The sequence below is a fragment of the Leptodactylus fuscus genome, chromosome 1 (genome assembly GCF_031893055.1).
Source record: "Leptodactylus fuscus isolate aLepFus1 chromosome 1, aLepFus1.hap2, whole genome shotgun sequence".
NCBI classification, from domain to species: domain Eukaryota; kingdom Metazoa; phylum Chordata; class Amphibia; order Anura; family Leptodactylidae; genus Leptodactylus; species Leptodactylus fuscus.
In genome coordinates, this window is record NC_134265.1 from 66,951,436 (window position 1) to 66,976,583 (window position 25,148).

The 25,148-nt window shown below is 42.8% G+C and overlaps 1 protein-coding gene across 4 annotated transcripts in view; it reads left to right on the forward strand.

The window, feature by feature from the left end:
• Positions 1–25,148, forward strand: part of CAST (calpastatin) — a 113,047-nt gene that overhangs the window by 8,926 nt on the left and 78,973 nt on the right. Inside the window, exons 1-2 of one of the 4 annotated variants that reach the window (XM_075271763.1) lie at positions 11,377–11,409; positions 20,211–20,300. In XM_075271763.1, coding sequence (XP_075127864.1) covers positions 20,259–20,300 — 42 coding nt within the window. In that variant the 5' untranslated portion in view covers positions 11,377–11,409; positions 20,211–20,258. Of the gene's footprint in view, positions 1–11,376; positions 11,410–20,029; positions 20,301–20,540; positions 20,774–25,148 lie in introns of those variants that run through there. The other 3 variants (XM_075271755.1, XM_075271747.1, XM_075271772.1) reach the window with 3 other exon arrangements.

Here is a 25,148-nt window from a genome sequence, read left to right on the forward strand (position 1 = left end):
GGCAGGCCAAGAAAAATATCAGAAAGGCAGAGAAGAAGAATGGTGAGAACAGTCAAGGACAATCCACAGACCACCTCCAAAGAGCTGCAGCATCATCTTGCTGCAGATGGTGTCACTGTGCATCGGTCAACTATACAGCGCACTTTGCACAAATAGAAGCTGTATGGGAGAGTGATGAGAAAGAAGCCGTTTCTGCACGTACGCCACAAATAGAGTTGCCTGAGGTATGAAAAAGCACATTTGGACAAGGCAGCTTCATTTTGGAAACAAAAATTGAGTTGTTTGGTTATAAAAAAAAAGGCGTTATGCATGGCGTCCAAAAAGAAACAGCATTCCAAGAAAAACACATGCTACCCACTGTAAAATTTGGTGGAGGTTCCATCATGCTTTGGGGCTGTGTGGCCAATGCCGGCATCGGGAATCTTGTTAAAGTTGAGAGTCGCATGGATTCCACTCAGTATCAGCAGATTCTTGAGAATAATGTTCAAGAATCAGTGACGAAGTTGAAGTTACGCCGGGGATGGATATTTCAGCAAGACAATGATCCAAAACACCGCTCCAAATCCTCAGGCATTCATGCAGAGGAACAATTACAATGTTCTGGAATGGCCATCCCAGTCCCCAGACCTGAATATCATTGAACATCTGTGGGATGATCTGAAGCGGGCTGTCCATGCTCGGCGACCATCTAACTTAACTGAACTTGAATTGTTTGTCCAAAATACCTTTATCCAGGATCCAGGAACTGATTAAAAGCTACAGGAAGCGACTAGAGGCTGTTATCTTTGCAAAAGGAGGATCTACTAAATATTAATGTCACTTTTCTGTTGAGGTGCCCATACTTTTGCACCGGTCAAATTTTGGTTTAATGCATATTGCACATTTTCTGTTAGTACAATAAACCTCATTTCAATCCTGAAATATTACTGTGTCCATCAGTTATTAGATATATCAAACTGAAATGGCTGTTGCAAATACCAAAATATTTAGAACTAAAAATGATTAAGATTAATAGGGGTGCCCAAACTTTTTCATAGGACTGTACCTATGTCTTGAATTTGGAAATAAATCATATTTGATTTATCACTAAAGAAGGGTTCGGTGAATGTGCATATGAAACTGGTGGGTTCGGTACCTCAAACAAGGTTAGGAACCACTGCTCTAGGCCATAAACTGGTGTAGAGGAATTGATATATTTCCCTCTATGTATCCATTGGAATGTTTTGTTTCCTTCATATAATATGAATAAAATTGTAATAGAATCCAAATGATCATTGTAATAAAATCCATCAACTCCAAATATGTTTAATTATAGTTTGTTTCTATACTTTTTTGTACAGTTATATTGAAAAGCAGAGCAAACCTCTCCAAAAGACCACCTCTTTCACAGGACCAGCAGTTCCCCAGACCAGATTTGCAGTAAAAGATTCTCAGTTCCATCATGTATACAGGCAAATATTTCTAGCCTGGAAAAACCTTTTACATCTCTCCTGGGTCTGCCATAATCACACATAGAACACTTGAGTAAAGGTTTATGAATTAATTCTTGGATTATTATGGCAAATATCCAAGGATATCAAGCAGGAGCAGGTATTTCTGACACAACCCTTCATCTATTTGTATATATAATCAGTGTGAACCTAGTCTTTCTGATGCAAGAGATGAACTATAGAAAGGTGCCCATCCCCTTCTTTCCGAGGATATGTCATCAATAAAAAAAGAACTGGAATAACCCTCTAAGTTCGGTAATAAAACCTGAGGTCTGAATGAAATTTCAAACGCTATAAGATCCAGACGTGTTATGGCGGTGTACAAGATTTGTTGAGTCCATTCCATAAATTACCTTAAATGTCCTTTTGTCCATCGCCTCCTGAATGCCTTTTTATTAACTTATTACAGTCCCTTTAGCAACCTTTGTCAAAGAACACTAAAAAGGCACAAAATGATGAAGAGGGTGCTGACATTAAAGGGAACTACATATAGGTAATAGCCCCCATATATAAGTAATGCTATTACTTATGAGCGGAGGAAAGACCTTTACTTGTGTGCGGCACTATTACTATAATAATGCCTCATAGTGCTAAATCTCTTCAAATACCATTCAGCCCCTTCCCCGCACATAATGTTCAGTCTGCTCTATTGAACTGTGTATAATAATATTCTACCTGTAGAACACCAATATGGTGTGCACGAGCTGCGGCGACACAGAAACTCCTGCACACACCTCAACAGCATTCTACAGATACAGAATAATCATATACAGTACAGAATCAGAGCATAGGGATGGGGCATCCGAAGGCACACCTAATAGTGTTGTGGGTGCTGTGTCCCAGGACAGATCATGCTTACAGATTTTATTAAAGCAGTGAGCACTACTGGCGCCTTACGTGAGGCCGTCTGAAGTGTTATAAGCAGGTTGGCTCATGGCAGGTGTGACCCTTTATGTAATACATCACCACAAAGCAGAGAGCATTGCTAAACACTTAATATGTCCATAAATATGCAATATAATTTTTTTGTGCATATTAATTTGAAGAAATCCAGATTTCTAATTATAATCCACTATAGACATCTTAAAGTGATTATAACATCTTACAAAATTAAGGTATAAAACTATCACAATGGCCTCTGAACCATGGTGTCACATCCATACACAGCGTAGGAAGCACCAACATGCTGGATACTAGTGAATGAGTTGTTAAAGTGTAGCGTAGACATGAGCAGCGTGGTGAGGGATGGGTGGGGGTCGCAGCAGTTGGACCCCAATGTTTAGGAAGTAATGGGAGTATTATATCATGTCTAATGATGTTAGTCTCTGAGGTACTGTTTATTCTTGCAGAGACCACCAGAGCTTGTTTAGGGAGTCTTGTATCAAAAAAGATATGAAGATTAGCTGTCTCACTAGTACCACCTAGTGGAGGAGGTTATAACGATATTAGTCAGAACAAAGTTTTCTCCAAAAACAAAAAACACCCATCTGCAGACGACTGTTATGGGGCATCATGTTGAAGAGTAGGCAAATTCTACCAGGCTCTCTTTCATTTCATATGTTATGTAGGCATGTTATATGCCGGTCATGTCAGAAAAAAGTAGTGTGATCAGCACATTGACTTGCCGATGTCAGAAAAAGGAGAATGGCACATCCTGAAAGCAGGCATGTGTTATCCCATAATGGGCATGGCTTCCCCAAAAAAGTAATTCTGTAGTGCTCTTTTCATACCATTCTCTGACACATTCCCTTCAGATTGTTGACAAATATGGCTAATCTGCATAGGTTAAAGGGGTTGTCCCATCACAAGGATCCTATCTATACTGCTTGTTAATGTGGATGTAAGACTTTTCCTAAATACACTGCTTCAGCAAAACTGCTTTGTTTGGCCACTATCTTACTTTATTCAATTTTTTGTGGCCACAGCCCTGACTTAGCTGCTCCTGAGTCAAATGATGTATCTGCTGCTCTCAGGGAGGAGGGGCTAAGTGCAGGGAGCGAGCCTGTGTATCTAGCTAATCCTGTGTCTACACCATGTGACCTAGGTCCTGCACTCAGATAGAGGAGCTGCTTTCATTTCTTCTGTTCTCCCAGTTATCAGGCTAGCTAATTCAATTGTGTTCATTATGGCAGAGACAGGCAGTGTCTGTATGTAACACAGAATGGAGTTGCTGCTGCCTGTACTTCATAGTCCAATGTGGGTGGGCGGAGCTACATGCGAATTTGGGGGCGGAGCTAAACAGCAGGTTGCCTGTGAAACCCCGCCCACCAAATGATGCAAGAAACCAGGAAGAAAGGAGATTTTACAAGAGTGAAGACTGCTGAGTATGTGAGGTGGGAATACCCCTTTAATGGTGGGAAAAACCTTTTCAAGGCTAAGCCCCATGTGGCGTCCTGTAGCAAAAAAGCGGGCATCGCACTTTTTCCTGCAGTGCAACGGTTTGTACTACCAGGGTCGGACTGGGGTGTCTAGGGCCCACCAGTGGAATTGTTTCTAGGGGCCCACCACCAGGACCCCTGCAGACCAGCGATACCGACACAGGGAGGCTAAAGGTTATAATATGTCGGGAGCCATGCAGCTCACCTGCCATATGATGTGCAACAACGCACTACCTAAACCCACTGCTACGCACTGTATGGAAAGTGATCAGCATGGCTCCTAGAAATGTTACCATTACCTATAGCCGCGCTGTCCTGGAATAGCTGATCTGCAGAGGTCCTGACTGTTGTATCATCACAGATGTAATATTGATGGCCTATCCTAAGGACAGACCATAAATATTACAAAGATGGATAAATCCTTTAAAGATTTGTCCAGGAATTGGAGCAACCCATGTGCTGGGAGGGAGGTGTAAAATAAAAAATAAATCAATAAAAAGCGCCTTCACCTGTCCCCATTGCTCCATTGTACGCTGCCAGTGTCCATTTAGTCTTGTGCTGGCGCCTCCTTGCTGGGAGTCCTGCACCTCATGTGATCACTAAGACTAATTAGGTGCAGGATTTCCAGAAATAAGGCCATGAGACTGAACAGACACAGGAAGAAGGATAACGGGGCGCTGGGGACAAAAACTCAATGAAAAACACTGTGTCTCACTGTTGCACCTAATCCTTAAAGAGAACCTTTCACCATTTGGGGTACAGGCGGATTAATACACCGCTAGAATGATATGTGTATGGTAGTGGTGTATGATAGACACCATGATAGGACTTAAGGGTTAAACAAATGTACACATATACATATTAAACATTACATTTTACCAAAAAATGGGAAAAAACAATATACTCACATTTGTGAAGTAGAAAGGTGATGATCTGATCGCAGCAGCAGCAGCAGACTTCTCTCTGTCCCCTCACAGTACGATGTGAGCGATGACTCACTGCTGGGAGGGGGAGGGGGAATTCCGGGCAGAGAGTTCTACATAGGATGGTAGCAATAGCTGCTGTAGCTGCTGCCCCGGTGTCCTCAGTCCTCCCTGGCAGGAGGCCCCTCGGTGTAAGTGTCGGGGCCCTGGGAAACTGCCGGCAGCCGGCCATCTTTAACCATTACAGTGCTGCTGGCAGCCGGGGCCCCGTGCTTACAGATCCGGCCCCTGCCACTATCAAGTGCTCAGTTTGCCAGTGCAAATGCATTGGTTCAGGGGCCCGACCCGGCCACTGAAAATCCCGATCGGGCCCCTGACCAATGCTTCTGCATTTGGGAAATGAGCACTACGGTAATAGTCAAGGCTGGGGCCCACCGGGGGATCCCCCGGCTCCCCGGCGGGCCAGTCCGACCCTGTGTACTACAAAGTGGGTAGTAATCCCATCCACTTTGTTTTGACTGTAAAACGCATGTTTTTTTCCACATAATTTCTGCTGCAGGCAAACCCATACATCCCAATCATCCTGGATTCTGCGGGATATTCTCGGATTCAGGGTCATGTCCCGCAGTCCTGGTGTGCAGGAAGTATGTCTCAGTTTCAACTCATCTGCGTCTGGAGGGCACAGATAAGTTGAATACAGTGTTGAAGGAAGCAGGAGATGTCTGCAGACAGCTCCTGCTTCACTGCAATGTTCCGGCAGCTTTCCAGAACAGACTGAGCGGCCAACAGAACGGCAGGGGATCGAGGAAAGGTGAGTATCAGTGTTTTTATGTTAAACTTTGACAACAAATGGAGGAGGAACGTGACCTAGGGTCAGAGATGGAAGGGGAACATTATACTGGGGGCAGAGATGAGAGGGGATATGAAACTGGGGGCAGAGATAGAGGGGGGACATGAAACTGGGGGTAGATGAAGGGGTGCACTTAAACCGTGGAGGTAGCTGGATGGGTTCCTTTCTGCCTCTAGTTGCCCCCAGTTTAATGTCCCCCTCCAGCTGCTCCAGTTTCATGTCCCCTCTAGTTTCCCTCAGTTTAAACTGGGGCACCAGGAGAGGGACTTAATACTGTGGGGCAGTTGGAAGGGAACATTATAATGTGGGGACATATAATGTACGGGTGACTATAGGAGGATTATACTGTGTGGGGGCACATGAAAAATGAATGAGAATGGGCGGAGTCAATGTAAAAGTGGGTGGGGTTAAATTTAAATTTTGTCCCTCTTTCTGTCCTTCAAAAGTTGGGAGGTATGGGCAAACCGCCTTGTTTATGCCAAGTGGGGCTCTGGCCTGAATCATGACATTTAAAAGGAATAACTAAAGAAGATTCTGCTAGACACAAATAACATAGTTAACAAGGTGACATATGCCGTATTTACAAGCAGGACTAAACGTACCTGCAAATAACAATGGTGGCACAGTCGTCTGCGTTCATATTCCCACAGAACATAATAGAGGGTGTCTACATCCCCTCCGAATAGGGAAGATGCCAGTTTTCCTATTAATATGCTAGAATTGTTTGTGGTGGAAAACACCTTTAGGCCGAGGCCTGACATTATGGAAATGTATTTGGCTGTTACAGTGGGAAAAAAACGCTGTATTTTACAGTCCCAGCAAAGTGAATGACAAAAAGTAGGATGTCAATTTTACCTGTGAAAATGCCTGTCTTTCCCATAGACTTATATGGGGATGTGGGGGGTGCAAAATCACAGTAATAAACACTAGTATTTTTGGTGCATTTTTTTACTGTGTTACTGCTGTGTTTTTTTTCTGCAATATTTTTTAGCTGTGATTTGCCACCTAGGACCTTAGCCTTCTTTCTTGCAAGCAAAATAATGTACAGTCGAGTTATTCTGCATCATAAATATTCTGAAATTATTATTAATTCAGTATACGGAAACAATTAGGCTATACAATTGATTTTTGTATCCATTTAACAGCAATAAAGAATCTCAGTGGAATATTCTTGCTGATAAAAGATAAAGCCCAGACAGATGTCCATCACTTAAACCATGGTGCAGAAGTATTAGCGAGACAGGGGATGAATGTGCAACATTGAGCCCGCATGTAATATATAGTCAGACCTTTTATAGATCACACAGCTAAATGTCCTGTTTTAGGCTTAAACATCATATCCCAGTACCCACGAGTATCGATTTATTCTTTCAGTGTTGTTTGCTTTACAGTTCTGTTCCTTTAGAGCACTGGTTTGCTCTATCTGGTCCCCCATGATTTACACTGCAGCTTTGCTTGTTCCAATCCTTTGTAGCCAAAAGCTTGACAGCAGTTAAACACAATTATGAAACAATTTGCAGTAAACTACAAAGCTTACTGTATACAGAAGCACATAAGCTTCAATAAGAAAGGAGTCAGGAGTGTATATTATAAGGTCAGAGATCCAACAAAATGTATGCAATAACAATATATAGTTTTGTGTCAAAATATTAAATATCTAAACATCTTCTCATTCTGGGCTTAGGAGTCCAGTGGGCGGATCAGTGACTGACAGCATTCTTTGAGTGTGCATACAGAAATAACTATCAGAAATAAGACTGCCCATTGGTCTCCTGCTGCTTGCAGGACTTTTCTATCCACATGTTTCGTGCGGAAACCGAATAGAAACCACATGGACCCCATTATAGTTTATGGGGTCCGCGTGTTTTCTCAGGTAACTGCTTTTCTATGCATATAGGTTTCCATTCAGGGGGTCCCCAAGTGGACTCCCTGAACGGAAACCCGAATGCAGATGTGAACCGGGCCTTATCTGCTATGTGATTTCCATACTCCACTGCATAATTTATGCAGTTATTGAGCTATAACTAGAAACAGTTCCAAGAAGGAGAAGATCTGTATAAGTGCTTTATAATTATATTTCCTATTGGTTTTGAGACAATTTTGAGGCGTCTCTTTAAAACTGCATGAAAAACGGTGTCAAAAAACTAAATTATATCACGGGGCCACACGGTGGCTCAGTGGTTAGCACTGCAGCCTTGTAGCACTGGAGTCCTGGTGTTCAAATCCCGCCAAGGGCAAAAAAACCCATCTGCAAGGAGTTTGTATGTTCTCCCCGTGTTTGCATGGATTTCCATCCCATATTCCAAAGACATACTGATAGGGAAAAATGTACATTGTGAGCTCTATGTGGGGCTCACAATCTACATTTTAAACAAAAAAAAAAACTAAATTATATCACAACTCCCAACTTGTGTTCAGAGATACAAACATTAAGGCGGAGGTCCCAAGTTGCGGAAACACAGCTTTTTTTGTTGTAGAGTTTCCTGTGTTTTTTTAGGGTAAGTTCACACGGGGTTTCTTGGACCGGAACATGAGGCGGAGGCTGCTTCAGGTTCCGGTCCAAAAGACAGGTAGTTGCAACTGAATGCCGCTGCATTGCACCGGCACGGCATCCAGTCGCGCACTCTGCTCCGGATTAGGCCCAATAAATGGGCCTAGTCGGGAGTGTCTGCAGACTGAATCATGAGGCAAAATGGCCTGAAGAATGAGCATCTCGCTTCTTTTTCTGGGAGCCGGAACAAACTGACTCCCGGAAAAAACACCTGACCAGCTCCCATTGATTTCAGGCCGTATCCACTTCAAACTCCTGACCAAAAATCTCTGTATGAACTTACCCTTAAAGCCAAAGCGAGGGGTGGATTGAGAAGAAAGAAGTATAAGTACTTGCTATATATTTCCCATTCCTTTTACCTTGTATCATTCATGGCTTTGGCAAAAAACACAGATCTGTAACAACAAAAATAAAAATCAGAATTAAGGCTGGGGCCCCACGGGCCAGAAACGCGGTGTTTTACAGTATCTGCAAATCCCATACCCACTTTGCGTGTCAAACCGCAGCGTGGACACGCTGCGATTTTCAAAAACGGTGCGGTTTTTGTAAATCGCAGCATGTCAATTATATCTACGGTGGCTTTCCCGTAGATATAATGGTAACAGAAAGTCCGTGGAGGAAAACTCTGCAAACTTTCTGTTCAAAGCACGTTTTTCCCCACAGCGCTTTAGCGCTGTGTATTGTCCCGTGGGGCCTTAGCCTAAAGTGGTATTTCCATCTGGAACATTTATGGCATATTCACACCTATCCCTGAACCCCATTTGCATGGCTACAATAAGAGAAGAGATGGCCACACATGCACTGTTGTCTCAATTCACCTACTTTGGACTTCCTAAAATAGTCTACCCTCCCTGCTTAGCTTGGAGGTTCTATAGAAGTGAATGAAGAGCCCAATGCATGCATGTCCAACACTCCTCATTCGTGATATGGGGGCCAAAAACTATTTCTCAAAGTGCAGGTCCCAGATGTAGGAGCTGGCATATATTTGAGATTTGGCATTAGATTTATAGAATAGATTATGATGAATCTGAAGCCCTGTTTAATTTACAACTGGCAAAGGTTGTGTAAAATAAAAAAAAAAATAAAAAAGGCAAAAAGCAAAATATTTTTTTTTCCCTTAACAATTTTTTTTGCTGCAGCCAAAGCAAGGACTGGATATTCTGTAGAAGCGAATAGAAGTTCTTTACTTTATACTTTACCTTGACGTACTGTAGGATCCACTGTTGGTTAAAATAGTCACAAATGGCATTTTTGTGCCACTTTTGTGAAAAATAGGTGGGGCCAAAAATGGATGGAACCACTGCAGCACCATATTCATCATTGTTTAGGTAACAAAAATAAAATGAATTACATCAGTCTTTATGCATCTCTACTGTGTGTGTAACCTGCCTAACTGGTACTTTTCCCTATTTTAGACATTATCAACATATTGAAGTAAACTATCTTGGTAGCAGCAGCGGAGCAGACCCAAACAGTCAGGACAGAGACACAGCGTCTAGTGAAAACAGGGCTTTGCCCCTGTGTTATTTTATTTTAAAAAAACAAAACATACAAACAAACAAATAAAATAAAGCCTTAACTTCAAGTAAAAACGCAACACAAACCTGTTCGGCTGAGGCCTGGTTCACATCTGTGTTCAGTATTCCATTTGGGGAGTCCGCTTGGGGCCCCACAGAACAGAATAACAAATGCATTAAAAAGCGGTGATCAATGAAAGCACATGGACCCATAGACTATAATGGGGTCGGTTTGGTTTCCATGCGTTGTCCACACGACTCATGCGGAGAGAAGAGCTTCAAGAACTACTTTTCTCTGCGCATGATTCGTGCTCACACCGCACGGAAAACACACAGACCCCATTATAGTCTATGGGGTCGTGTGCTTTCATTGCTCATCACTTTTTAATGCGTTCGGTATTTCGTTCGGCGGCGTCCCCAAATGGACTCCACGAACAGAATACCGAATGCAGATGTGAACCAGGCCTGAGCTCTAACTAAACAAAAACGTCCCTCACTATACCAGTGACTTATTACCAGCCACTCGTGAAAACAAAACAAGCAATAACAAGGTTCATAAACTTCACAGACCCAGATGTGTCCTGTCTCTCCCAGGGTCTGCCCAGAAGTACAGGCTCGGCACCATTTTATGGCCCTTTCATCTGGGCTGAGGTATACTGAAAACCTGTTCCAGATTAATGATCACCATACATAGGTGAGAAACCTGGGGGAGATATAACAACATTCCAGCACCCTTCCTGTCATCTGCTCACAGTATCTACAGAGCATGGCGTGCATGTCTCTTGCCTCACACACCTGTGAGGGAACACCTCTGGGACTCAGAGCTATCTAGTGAATGAGGTTCCCATGACTTCTATCTTGCAAGCCAAAACAGGAGTACTGGACAGATTTACTGGTCAGGATAGTAACTCCATCCCTGTGACTCCTTTTTGGCTTCTGTACAGCTTTGATTTATTTTTCTATGTTATTCCAAATCTTCCACAATATAGATCATATTGAACTTGTCATATCCTGTATAACAAGTTGATGCGAGATGGCGGTATAAAGCTCGCCATATACATCAGATAGTGAGGCAACCTAGAGAAATGATCCCATTACAAAAATAAACAAATTTGGCCATTAAAAGTCTAGTATGTATGACCAGCTTATGGGTAGTACAGCATCACAACACCTGTCTATGGGTTGTTTTTGATATTGCAATTCAGAGATATTCACATTAATTGATCTAAACTGCAATACCAGACAAAACTCATAGATAGGAGCTGGAAAAAAGCAGCCATATTGTTCTAATACTGGACATTCCCTTTAAATAGAACCTGCCCTAATAAGTTATTACACATTTGATAAAATAATAATGCTGCATTACAGTACTACATAACCTCTCAAAGTTGCCAGTGAAAGGCTGAAAAACTTCCTGCCACTTTTTTACAGGTTACATGACTGGTATATCGGGGTGCCAGTTAGTGGGACTTTCACCGACTTGCTTATCTGGTGCAGGTTTCCCTTTAAATATCACAAACATGAAGTCAATGTACAATTCTGTTTTGTAACATGTTTGGTTATGGATTGCTCAGAAATATTTGTCCTGGGGCGATCTCCTCCCAGATCTTACTGTTTCCTATGATTGGTCAATGGTAAGACATAGCAATTAGCTGTCAAGTCAAGGACAACATTCCAAGCCTAGGTCTCAGAAGTATAAGGTAAAGATATTTTCATTTTTTTTATATTGTAGGATATGTTTTTCTGTCTCATTCAACATACTGTAATGTTGAAGATTATTTTATGCTCTTATGGCCTTTTGTTTCGGACATATACTGTACATGTATTCCGGCATAAAAGAAACTGAGAGATAGCACTTGTCTTACAGCTTTCACTGTGGATAGCTGCTAAATGTTTCTTTGGGTGTAAGCACAGTGACATGTACAATGGGACATTCAAGTGAAAAGAATGACATTCAGGCTGGCAAAGTGTCAGAAAAAATGGGTGTAGCTTCCAAGTTGCATGCAAAAATGTCAGAGATCTAGAACACATTCTATAATAGACAAACCTGCTTCAGCTTAGTGGTTGCACCATATTCACCAACCATGAATATACTATCCCCAATTGTGTTTCAGCTTATGTTGTAGTGATATACCTACTATAATATAATATACACCATATACCATAGAATATCTTATCGGAATTGCAGTTGTAAAATGTTTATTGAAGCTTGGTCAACGAACGACATTAAGCATATACAGTATTTGCAGGATGTGTAATCTCTGGCGGTCTGACTGCCCGGATCCCCATTGATCATAGGACACAGCGCACGTCTCCTGCCTGAACATGGCCACACGTGTGCTGCTTCTCCATTCAAACCTTGGGGACTAATGGAAAAAGCTGAGTACATCACTTGGTTACTCTAGGTTCATGTTTGAGTCTCAGTACAAGACGCCATCTCCCATTCCACTTAAAGAGGACCTTTCATGTCCTCATGAAAGTGCGCTTTTATATACTCTTAGGTAGCCTTCACACGGACTAAACTCTCCACTCATTCTGAACGTAAAGTCGTTCAGAGTGAGCGGCGTTAAAACAGATCCCATTGATTTCTATGGGTGCCGGCATACACGCGTATCACATTGAAAGCAATAGGTAAAAAAGCCTCCCATTGATTTCAATGGTGACCGTGCGTATGCTGACACCCATAGAAATCAATGGGATCTGTTTTAACGCCGCTTACTCTGAACAAGTTTACATTCAGAATGAGCGGAGTGTTTACTCTGTGTGAAGGTTGCCTTAGAAAGCCAACAGTGCACTGAATTCATTGCGCCATCTCAGGATGATAAGGAACTCCCCCTCTGACAGTACAAGGCTATGTTAAAGTACTGTTGGGGGGGATGGCGTTGCTCACACCCCTGTGATGACACTAAGCTATGAGGAATGACCTTCTGACAGTGGAAAGATATTGGTGCTGAAATTAATGGCAAGATTTCTTCACCGCCGGGACACATAACGGGAAAGCAAACAGCATACTGAATTCAGAGCACTGTCGGCTTTCTAGCAGTATATAATACCGCACTTTCATGAAGACATGAAAGATTCTTTTTAAAATCGGTGGAAAGAGAAGTTCTGCAATGGGCCTAATTGGGAGTGAGTCTTGCGCTGTGGACTCCGCGGTTGTTTCGGCTTTGCAATCCATGGGAAGAAAGGGCATGTCGTTTATTTTTCCTGCTAGCGGAAAAAAATGCTAACGGGAAAAAAAAGAGCAGCTCCCATTCATATGAATGGGAGCTTTTTTGCAGGTGGCGTTTGAGTCGGATTCCATGTCAAAATCCGCTTGCAAGAAACTCCGTGCGAACTAGCCTTTCAACAACCTCTTAGGCTTGGTTCACATGTACATTGTTTATTCCATTCTTTTGTTTTGTCACAGAAACAGAAATTGTATTAAACAGGAGAAAGAGGGATACAGCTAATGATAGACAACAACCGATCCTGAGGGACCTCATTGACTATAATGGTATCCAGATGAAACGTTCTGCATGCTGGACTTTTTCACTGAAGATTTTCAATAGTCTCTGCAGCTAAGGCCCTGAACAGACCCTCCAACACAGATGTGAACACAGCTTTACTTACACCCATATCTATTTGGCAGCGAGTCTTAGGGGGCGTTCACACTACCGTCGGTGTCCGACAGGTAGTGTCCGCTCCTAGTGTCCGCCCAAAATCTGTCACGGACACTAGGAGCGGACACTAGCTGTGTCCGTGACACTTGTCATTTATTTCAATGGGCATCGGGTGCGTTCTTTTGCACTCCATGCCCGTCCTTCCCTGTCCACAAGTGAAGATGTCCGACTTCTCAAGTGGACACTAAAACCCGACATGCAGGGTTCTTCTGTCCGCTTGAGAAGTCGGACATCTTCATGATGATTGGTCATCTTCAATGATCATCTTCAAATCATCTTCAATGATTTTGAGTGGACACTAGGAGCGGACACTATCTGTCGGACACCGATGGTAGTGTGAACGCTCCCTTAGAGATCATTCATATTTGCCTATGAAAATATTGATCAAATACGGATACGTAATACAGATAATTATTTTTATAATACGTTCTATTTTTGCACTGTTTTGTGCTGAAGGATTGATTTGATATATATATTTTTTTTCCGTTTTATAATGCTACAGATATACAGATGAGACAAATATATACAAGTGAACTGTGCAAACACTATTCTAGCCACTGACTTCTATGGACTAAAAATGGTACCAATATGGATCTGTTGGACCATGCTATACTATAAAATATGTGTGTATAACAAAAATGTAACTATGAATAAAACCATTTGGCAACTTTTTCTGATTAAAGGGGCTCTATCACTAGGAAAAGTCATTTTTAACTAATCACATCCTTGCATAGGCTTTAGAAATGCTATTCCACACCTAGCTTTAGTATGTAAATTGCCTCAGTGGTTTCTGAATAAGTCTGTTTTTATTCATATGCTAATGAACTTCCAGCCAGCACAGGAAGTTTCCAGCAGCTTCCTCTCTGCTATTATCTCCTATGTGTGTGTGCAAACAGGAAGCTGAGTCATCAGAAGCAGCAGCAGCCTGTGCATAGGAAACAATAGCAAAGGGGGTGCACGATGCATCGTGCACCAGTCTAATTAGCATATGAATAAAAAAGGACTTATTCAGAAACCACTGAGGCAATTCACATACTAAAGGTAGGTGTGGAATAGACTTTCTAAAGCTTATGCAAAGATGTGATTAGTTAAAAATGACTTTTCCCAATGTTAGAGCCCCTTTAACTAAATTCAGTGTAAGTGGATGTCACATGGCAGAGCTTTATTGCATATACTAGCTAGCATAGGTTTCAGCCAGAGGGTGTGCTAGATTTATGAGGAGGCCTGCACTTCTTTACGTTTTTTTCTGAAGGATTATCATAACCAGTGTACAAAACACGAAATAAATCCCCCAGTATGTAAATAACCTAAAGCAGAATAACCAAGGTACTGGGCACAGCAATGCAGCTCTGCTCATCGAACCTGTTCAGCCACATTACTCACATATACAATGTTCTGCCTTCTGCAATAAACTTATAAAAACTATAAAACTGTAACATTTTACATGTGATATATAGATACATAGATATATTTAGAGGCAGTTACATCTGTATAAGTAACACTGCAGTATGAAAGTTCATAGATGATAACTTTTTCCACATAAACATGAGATATGTTAGGTTTCTTCTTCAGGCTTGATGCCAGGCTTTCACCCTGCGGCAGCCGAATGTACCCAAAGCATGTTGATGTGGTTTCGTTTGCATGAGACTACAAAAACTCATTCTTTATCCAAAGACGAAAGATTGATAACATTACCTCTTGCACAGTGTACCCCCAAAATATACCCAAGACACCAGATTATAATATAATCATATACATTTTATTATTTACAAATATAAAGCCATTGAGAGTTATGGAGATAGAAAACCAACACGACACACAGTGGGTCAATATAACATCATAGCTTGGCCATAACAAACTCACCCATGTTGGCATACACATATTGTATACCCAAATGGCAGATAAGGGCTGTTGTACAATTTCTGACAGTTTGTTTTAGGTGTCTGCTGTCTCCACCTGCTGGACTAATAGAGTTTTACATAAACGTAAAAATATTACTATGACCTTCTTTTTGAAGATATTCTGTTGCCACTTTGTAAGGGACGCTTCATTGCAGGACGTCACAGTAGGGCAGATGAGTTTATTTGTTGCACAGCAATGGCATAAATACAGTACATGGAGAGGCACAGTAAGCTTGATGGTTGCACTTTCAGGTGACATTTGGTGGTATAGAGTCCTCTGTCACGTCTGGGGAATGATGCCAGATTTGATGTCAGATTCCAACTGATCCCCCCTCGGTAGACAGGCTCAGGGCTATTTCCAATTCAGTTCAACAACAGGTACCTCAGGGTCCTCATACTCCCAGTCTGAAATTAAACACTATCCCTAAAGTGACTCCCCTCTGCTTTCTTCTACTTGCTTTGTGGTGCAGCTGTGCTCTTGGTGTTGTAGTGTCTTCACAAGGGAAATAGCAATCGGGGCATTAAGACCCCTCCAGTTACCATTAAAGATCTATCCTCAGGATAGGGCATCAATAAGAGACATAAAGTGCAGGCTGGTGAATCTAGCCAACAACACGAACAACTGAAACTCGGTCGTATGAATGCGACCTTAAGGCCGGGTTCAGACGGGGTATTTTGGACCAAAGTTTGATGAGGAGGCCGCCTGAGGCTCCTGTCCAAAATACGGGTAGCCGCAACTGGATGCTGATGAAATGGTAACCGGCATTCAGTAGCAACAATCCGGCAAATGAATGGACCTAGTCGGGAGTGCCTCGCGAATCCGCCTGAAGAATGAGCATGTTGCTTTTTTTTTGTTGTTAGGATTTTGAGGCGGATTCGACCTCAAAATCCTGACCAAAATGCCCCGTCTGAACTCAGCCTTAGGGCCCCTTCACACAGAGTATATGCTCGCTGATTCTGAATGTGTAAACGTTCCAAATCAGCAGCGTTTAAAACAGATCCCATGGCTTTCTATGGGAACTGGCATACGTGTGCTCCCCATAGAAATGAATGGGCTGCTTTTTTCAATCCATTTCTGTGGGGAGCACACGTATGTCGGCGCCCATAAAAAGCAATGGGATCTGTTATAAATTCTGCTGATTCGGAACGTTTACATGTTCAAAATCAGCCAGCGTATACTCCGTGTGAAGGGGCCCTAAGAGTATTGAGATCTCACCTCGACTGTTTTTTCTAAGACTCTCCACTAGGTGTCAGCTGAACACAACAAGAATAACATGAAAATCAGAAGTTGTCCTTTTACAGGCAATCCTATTCACAACCATTATGATAGACTCTTGGAGTGGGGGCTCAACTGCCAGGACTCACTGTTAGGGCTAGTTCACACGGGGCAAGAGGGAGTGAATCCACCTCAAAATCCGCCCCCTCACAATAGAGGTCTATGTAGGTATATGTAGATGTAGCGATCTTTTCTCTGCTAGCGGTTTGTTCCGGCTCGTGTCAAGACAATCCCTCCGGACTAGGCCCATTTATTTGGGCCTACTCTGGAGCAGGAAGCCGCGACAGTCACGGCAGGTGCATTTTGGTCCTGATTCTGATGCACTTCCCGCGCCAAAATCAGGACCAGAATACGTGGTCACTAGCCCTGTTTGTTCCGGCTCCCAGAGAAAGAAGGGACATGCTCATTCTTTCAGGTGGATTCGCCTCACAACATCCGCCAGAAGACACTCCCTCCTGACTAGGCCCATTCATTTGGGCTAATCCGGAGCGGAGTACACGACCGGATGTCGGTGCACTGCCCGTGTGAACTTACCCTAACAGACATTTTGGAAGAGACGTTTCATACTCCTAGCAGGACTTTTATCTCCACTGATTTTAGGCAGAATCTGCAGTGGAGTCTCCTGTAGAGATCTGAACGTAGCCTGAATGGGATTCTTAGGGCATTGTCATATGTTGCAGATTCATTTTGATTGCTATGTGTGAATGGCATTCAAATGCAGCAGATTTTTGCAGAAATTTCTGAACAAATGGTATCATGCCATGAAAAGACACGGAACTCTTTATAACCAATCTCCAGTGTTTCAACACACCCTTACTAGCTAAGGGTGCATTCACACTGAGTAAAGGCTAGATTATTCTGAACGTAAAACACGTTCAGAATAAGCGGCGTCTAAAGCAGCTCCATTCATTTCTATGGGAGCGGGGATACGAGCGCTCCCCATAGAAATGAATGGGCTGCTTCTTTCACTCCGTGCAGTCCCATTGAAGTGAATGGGGAGTGCCGGCGTATACGGCAAGCTCTGCTCATGCCGGAGCGTACACGCCGGCACTCCCCATTCACTTCAATGGGACTGCACGGAGTGAAAGAAGCAGCCCATTCATTTCTATGGGGAGCGCTCGTATCCCCGCTCCCATAGAAATGAATGGAGCTGCTTTAGACGCCGCTTATTCTGAACGTGTTTTACGTTCAGAATAAGCTAGCGTTTACTCAGTGTGAATTCACCCTAAGGGTGCATTCACACTGAGTAAACGCTAGCTTATTTTGTAGAGTAAAATTACACTTGTAAATTTTGCTATCCCATTGACTTCAATGACATTTTACAGGCGTATTTTTACAGGCGTATTTTTTACAGGCGTATTTTTACACTTGTAAAAAAAATATCATTGAAGTCAATGGGATAGCAAAATTTACAAGTGTAATTTTACTCTACAAAATAAGCTAGCGTTTACTCAGTGTGAATGCACCCTAAGATCTGAAACTGTGCTAAATGCCACTGTCTGCAAACATTCCTTTAGGCTGGGGCCCCATGGGCTGGAAACGCTGCGATTTGCTCGCGGTGAAAACGATACGGGAAAAATCATGGTGTTATACAGTAACTGCAAAGTGAATGGGATTCATGCGCAGACACGCTGCGATTTCCAAAACTGGCACTGTCGGCTTTCACGTAGATATAATTGTAACAGAAAGTCTGTGGAGGAAAACTCCATGAACTTTCTGTTCAAAGCGCTGCGGTAAGAACCGCGATGCTTTCTCACTGCGGTTTTTCCCACAGTGCTTTAGTGCCTGTGGGGCCTTAGCTTTACATGACAATTTTTGTGCAATTTTGGTTTAAAACGTTTTTGTGTTTTTAAGGCTACAATCACATTTGCGGACAAACACCTGATGGATCCTATGATATTCAATCAGCTTTATATGTAATGGTCATTTTAGTGGTCAGCCTGTCCGTTGCTCTGGTCCTCTGCTATATGCTACTGTAAACCTAGCATAAGGGTAGTTTCACACACAGTTTTTATGATAATTTTCCATACAGTTTTTTGTGCCAAAGCCAGTAGGGCATTTGAAAGGAATAAGAAATATAGAGGTAGAGGAGATGTAGAGGAGTATTCATCCTTGTCCATCCACTTCATCCTTTGGCTGAAAAAAAAATACAAAAACTGCAGTCGCTTTTTTTTTTTTTACAAAAAAACAATGTGGGCGGATTTATTATTTCATCTATTCCAGTTTTCTGGCATAGATGGCTGATAATGTGGCAAAAATTTGATGCAGGGCTCTTTCTTGTGCCAAATGTGCGCCACTTTCTGCAAATATGGACAGAGTGGAAAAAGGGGTGGGGGCGTCTTGACCTAACATATTTATTATACTGTATCTAGGCCTAGTTACTGAATGGTATCGATTTCCATTCTGGTGCACAGGCGTGTAACTTACTTTAGGTTGACACTTGCCATCGAGTTTCCATTCTTCGGGTCTGCTTGAGGATCTGAAAAACGGAAACCCAATCTTCTTACAAAACGGTAAACCACGGAGCCCATAGACTAGGATTTTTCAAACAGAGTGGGGAATACAATCCTTGAGTGCAGATGTGACCCCAACCTAATTTATGGTGTGCCTTGCTCCTGTCAGGGCCATAATACTGGTATCCGATATGCCAGTCTTAATAAATCTGTCCTGAATATGACTACCCTAGGGGTAAGTTCATACAGGTTTTTTTGGTCCAGAACCTGAGGCGGCTCCGGGCCAAAATACGGGTAGCCGCGACTGAATGCCGTTGCACTGCACTGGCATCCAGTCGCGCACTCTGCTCCGGATAAGGCCCAATGAATGGGTCTAGTCAGGAGTGTCTTCAGGGCGAATCGCGAGGTGGAACGGCCTGAAGAATGAGCATGTCGCTTCTTTTTTCCGGCTCCCATTGATTTCAATGGGAGCCGTCTTTTTTGGTCAGGATTTTGAGGCGAATATGGCCTCAAAATCCTGACCAAAAAACTCTGTGTGAACTTACCCTAAAAGTGATGAAACATTGCACGTGTCTCCCCATACAATTGCATCCAAATTGTGTAACATGAGTGACAATAGCCTATTGTGTGGTGTGGTTATAACACTACACATCAGTGACATGTTTATTGTGTAGTGTGTATAGGTTGTATACAGCGGTATGTCACCACTTGGTGTGTAGCGTAACTTTCTCTACACCATTGTTGGTTTAGTTCTGTTTGTTCAATCCCCATAACAGTGACCCTTGACAAGCCCATGTACACACTGGAGGCCTGGACAATGGGCACACAGGGCTGTCAGCAGTGGTACCAATCACACCAAGGAGTGTTACCTGACAAGAATGCTGCCCTATCTGTCTGACAGGTCTGCTCTTAGTCACAGTCACGCCCATGGACTAGAGAGGGTTAACCTATGACACCCTGATACTCTTTGGTATGTTTACTTGTATTCATAGTGTTGTGGTAAAACAAAAATTCAAGCAAACTGTGCATGTGAACACTGTGATAAAGCTGAGGTAAGTAAACAGGCAGAGCATATGAGTGTAGATGGGCAGCCCCTTGGCAATAGTACAGCAGCAAACTAAGGAGGGGCCTCAGCTGTGCGGGATAGGAAAAGCTGCTTCATGCACTAGGAAGTCTCTGTCATTTCACTTTTTTTGTGTTTTGCTGCAGTTCACACAGTGCAAGTGCCAAGAGGAGCAGCCGGAGGTCTGTGCAGACATGCCACATAAGGGGAAGAAGCCCACCGGAGGTGCCAAGGGGGTAAGTGCAGTGGGCAGGTGATGCGGGCCTGATGGGTGAGGGCGACTGCCAGCTGGGCTATGCCATGGGGCAAGTACATGCTTACGGAGTGAGTCAGAGAGCGGGGGCGGCCGCCCGGGACTCCATGGCTGCCCTGACGCTGCAGTGTTATACAGGCAGCCTTATAGAGCCCGTCCATACACCGTATATATACCTGCTCCTCTCTCAGGTCCTCCCTCCCTTCCTGGATGGCAGCATGACACATATGAGGGAGGGAGGGTGAGGAGGAGATGCTTTGCAGGGTGTGGTGGTGTCTACATTCTCTAGGACCGAATTAACCCCAAAACACAACCCTCCCCTTGTCATGAAGCAGAGGGCCGGACTCTGCCCATATCACTCCCCTCACCAGAGGTGCCTGCACATAACCTCTACCTTCTTCTGAGGAGTTACCAGCAACTTGAAGCATGGCATTTGCAAGCTGGTGGTATGCTACGGTAAATACTTGTGTCCCTCAGGGTGCTGGGTGTGCAGGTGTGCTCTGTGCCATGCAGGGCAGCCTAGGTACTGGGCTCTTCCTTCCATTGTTGTAGGGAGGGCTAGGAATTCCTCTCTGGTCTCAGGGGAGCTCTGGCCTATCAGAGGTTAAAAACTTCCCAGGCAGCTAAAACTTCTATGTGTTACATTGTATGCATTCCTAATCCCAGTATCAACAAGTCACTAGTGGCTGGCACCCTGCTTGGCACAGGCATCGGGCACCTTTGTCTTATGGGCAGAGACTTATTGATTTTAAAGGGATTCTCCAGCTTCGCTGTTTTATGACATCCGTTTTTGTTTATGAGTGGGAATGCCCACTGTGGCCCTGATTCTGGCATTTAGTGGGTGCCGTGGGGTACAGATCTGCTATTTACTTGGCATATTAGAGGACTGAAGAACATTTGAAGTTGCACTTCAAGTGTGACTAGACTTCTGTTTTTTGGGGGGGAGTGCAGAATCAATGGGCGCCCAATCTTGGCGTGACAGGACACAATAAACATCTGTAGCAGAAGTTTGCATTAGACCCTTATCCATACATCTGTCTCTGCAGAATCTTGTTAGAACTGGAGGAACTCTGCACTGTAGGTTGTCTTCTCTTCTGTCACTGTTGAGTGCCATCTATTGTTTTCTGTTGTCAACCATTTTAGATGAAAACAGACCGACTGTAGGACTTCTTTAATCGTACGAATAGAAAACTAGTTTTATAACACATATCTGAGAACGCCTAGAAATGTGTATATACATGTGTGAGTGTATAGATAACATCTACTCATGCAAGCGGTGTACTGTAGGACTACTGCTCCTTTAAGGAAAGGTAATTATTGATACTCCTCCTTCCTTGTAATGTTTTGTTCAGCAGGGTGTAAGATGCTTTGGTTTTGGTTTAGTGCATAACCCTGTAGATCACTACCTCATGATGTATTCTGAATATTATATATTATAAGCCAGCTGATCCTCACAGGATAGGTTTCTCTAGATTTCAGCGGTGAGCATAGGGTTATAGCTAGACAGGGTGCAGAGCTGGGGGACCCCAAAGGTCCATATGCCACATATAATATACTATTATTCTAAATTATACAAAGTAGATATGGAGGCCCATGTTACAGATTTTGCACTACTGCCCAAAAACTTCAAGCTACACTTATGGGTGACTGGTTATTACTGGGAAATTACATGGCAACCATACAGATAGATGACCCACCATTGTGAAGATGCAATGGGAAGATCGCCTTACAGAGGAACTCTCCTTAATATCTCATAGATCTCCCATGATGTGCATATATACCATGTTAGGAAGTATAGACATTGACCTTTTATATTGGATACACTAGGGTACTGGGGTACATAGTGTCCTGTCGATAATAGCATGTAATGTATAAGGCCTGGGCCCCACGTTGCGGAAACACTGCAGCAAAAAACACTATTCTTTACATTATCTACAAAGTGAATGGGATGGGATTCTGGCTAATCCCATCCACACATTGCAGAAAAAAATCTACAGCATAAAAGCCGTTGGCACTTTCCATTTGGGTATAATTGGGGCAGAAAGGAAAAAAGAAAACTCTGTGGATTTTCTGTGAAAAACGCTGAGGAATAAAAATGCAATACGTTTACTCCGCTGTCTTTGCCTCTACTCTACGAGGGGCCTTAGCTTAGAAGTAATTGCATGTCAGTAATGTGATGTCTACTTGTAGGGCACTACAAGCTCTGTACCAATATATCTTTATTGTCCTAGCTGCATTAGTTGTTTCAGTGAAAATAGGGTTTTAATATATGCAATATTTAATATATTAAATATGCAAATAAAGTTATTGGAGTACCAGGGGTGTTCCCTTGTCTTCTAGTTCCCATCTTTTCCCAGAATGACTCGAAGTATTGTTTACATAATGTGAACCGCGCTGCTAACTCTCTGTACTATATGTAGAGGTGTATGTTTGGGCTTTTGCAGCGCTACCCCTTAGATTTCAATGGGAAAGTGCTACAGTATTCACATATATCGTTACAGTTTGCACAATGTATGAGCAGCGCAGTTCACAATATATACGGTAAACTGTGAACCAGGTGATCGGCAGGGGTACGAGATGATGGATCCTAAAGATAGGCCATCAATGTTAGAAACTAGATAACCCCTTTAGGCCGGGGCTCCATGTAGCACAAACACCGCAATTTGGCCGTTGCATTTTACAGTACCTGCAAAGTGAACGCTATTCTGGCTAATCCCATCCACACATTGCAGAAAAAAATCTGCCACAGAAATGCTGCAATTTAAAAACGCGGCTTGCTACGTGAGGCCTTAACCTTCAGGCTAAGGCCCAACATTGCGGAAACGCAGCTTTTTTGTTGCGGTTTTTTTTTAAGTCAAAGCCAAGAATGGCTCCAAAAGGAATGGGAAATATAGAGCAAGTTCTTATACTTCTACCTTCTGCGCAATCCACTCCTGGCCTTGGCTCAAAAAACCACAACAAAATCTGCTTCAAAAAAGCTGCATTTCCGCAACGTGGGGCCTTAGCCTAAAGATGTTTTCTGGCCCCAAATCGAATTTTCATACTGATGAGCAATCCACTGGATAGGTGATGTGTATGTTTTTGGTTGGAATCCAACACCCAGATCCTGCATAGATCATCTGTTCTAGAAGCCTCTCAGTGCCGGATGCTGCTTGAGAATAGGCGGTGCCTGCAGTGCTGCTGCTATTCAATTAATATGAATGGAGCAGCAGCCCTGTCCTCTGCATAGCAGTGGTTCTGATGAACTACAGTTCCACTTTGGGGCCGTAAACCCCTTTAATTTTAGATTATTGTATGAAATATATGGTGGTTTACTCTGGACATTGATAAGGATAAGCTGAGAGCTTCACTGCTTCAGCTGCGGATGTCCCCCTGAAGACACTCCCTCCTGATTAGGCCCATTCATTTGGGCTTAATCCGAAGCGGGGTGCTGCGACTGGGTGCCGGTGCACTGCATCAGCATCCAGTCTCGGCTACTGTTTTTTTGGCCGGAATGTGAGGCGGCCTCCGCATCAAATTCCAGACCAAAAAACTCAGTCTGAACTCAGACTAAGGGAGCCTTCACACGGAGTTTATGCTCCACTCATTCTGAACGTAAAGTCGATTACAGTGAGCGGCATAAGAAACAGATCCCATTGACTTCAATGGGTGCCAGCATACGTGTGTATCACATTGAAAGCCATATGTAAAAAAGCCTACCATTGATTTCAATGGGTAGCGCGCGTATGCTGGCACCCATTGAAGTCAATGGGATCTATTTTTTATGCCACTCACTCTGATCGAGTTTACGTTCAGAATGAGCAGAGCGTAAACTCCATGTGAAGGCTCCCTAAAAAATCACTGAAAGTTATGTCCTGACGCAAAGAACGAGAATTTGGGAATAGCTGAGTATTGCTGTTATACGCTGATTCTCGAAGTCCCATAGAGGAGAATGGGAGCTATTTTATAACACTTAACACATTTAGTTACAATGTTTCCATAACTGAAGCTCCGGAAACTGTGTATATTAGCTGTGCTACACTGCTTCTGTAGCTCTCATTCTCCTCTTTTATTTACAAAGGTAGCTAAAACATAAAAATAATATAATGTAGCACTACATATAGTTTCTGTGTAGCCCTAGCCTGAAGCTGATGGCTGCAGTCCAATCTATGTATGAATAATTCCCTAACGCAATGATTGTTTGCTTTTTTAATTAGCTTTTATATATAACAGACACTGTATATATTATGTAAAGGAGAATGGGTTGGAGACATAAGCAGTTTTTCAAGCCATTAAACATAATTATAAAATTGCTAAACACAATAATCATCAGCTCCATTTTATTGAACGATTCTAATTTTAAAGTTTAATTTTCTGAGTAATATTTAATAATCACATTTAATTATTATGTATAGAGAGTACTTGGGATGATGGAGTATTTCTGGAATCTGACCCGCTCGAATTATGTTGATGTTTGCTCTGGTTGTATTACATTTTTGGTTAACTGTTGTTTTATTATCCATCTTACTGGCTGAGTCTGGGTTAATGGTCTGGTGAAGTCCTTAAAGGGATTGTCTAGCTTTAGATCAATATTTAAAGACAAATGTTTTTGTTTGTATCATGAAAAGTTATACAATTTTACAATATACTTTCTATATCAATTCTTTGTAGTTTTCTAGATCTCTGCTTGCTGTTATTTATTCTGCTTACTTCCAGTGGATAAAAATCAATCCATGGTCATGTGATATACACCCCGTGGTCATGTGATATACAGTCCATGGTCATGTGATGGACACACAGGTGCATAGCTCGTTACCAGGCAAAGTCTGAACATTGTGCAGTGATTATAATG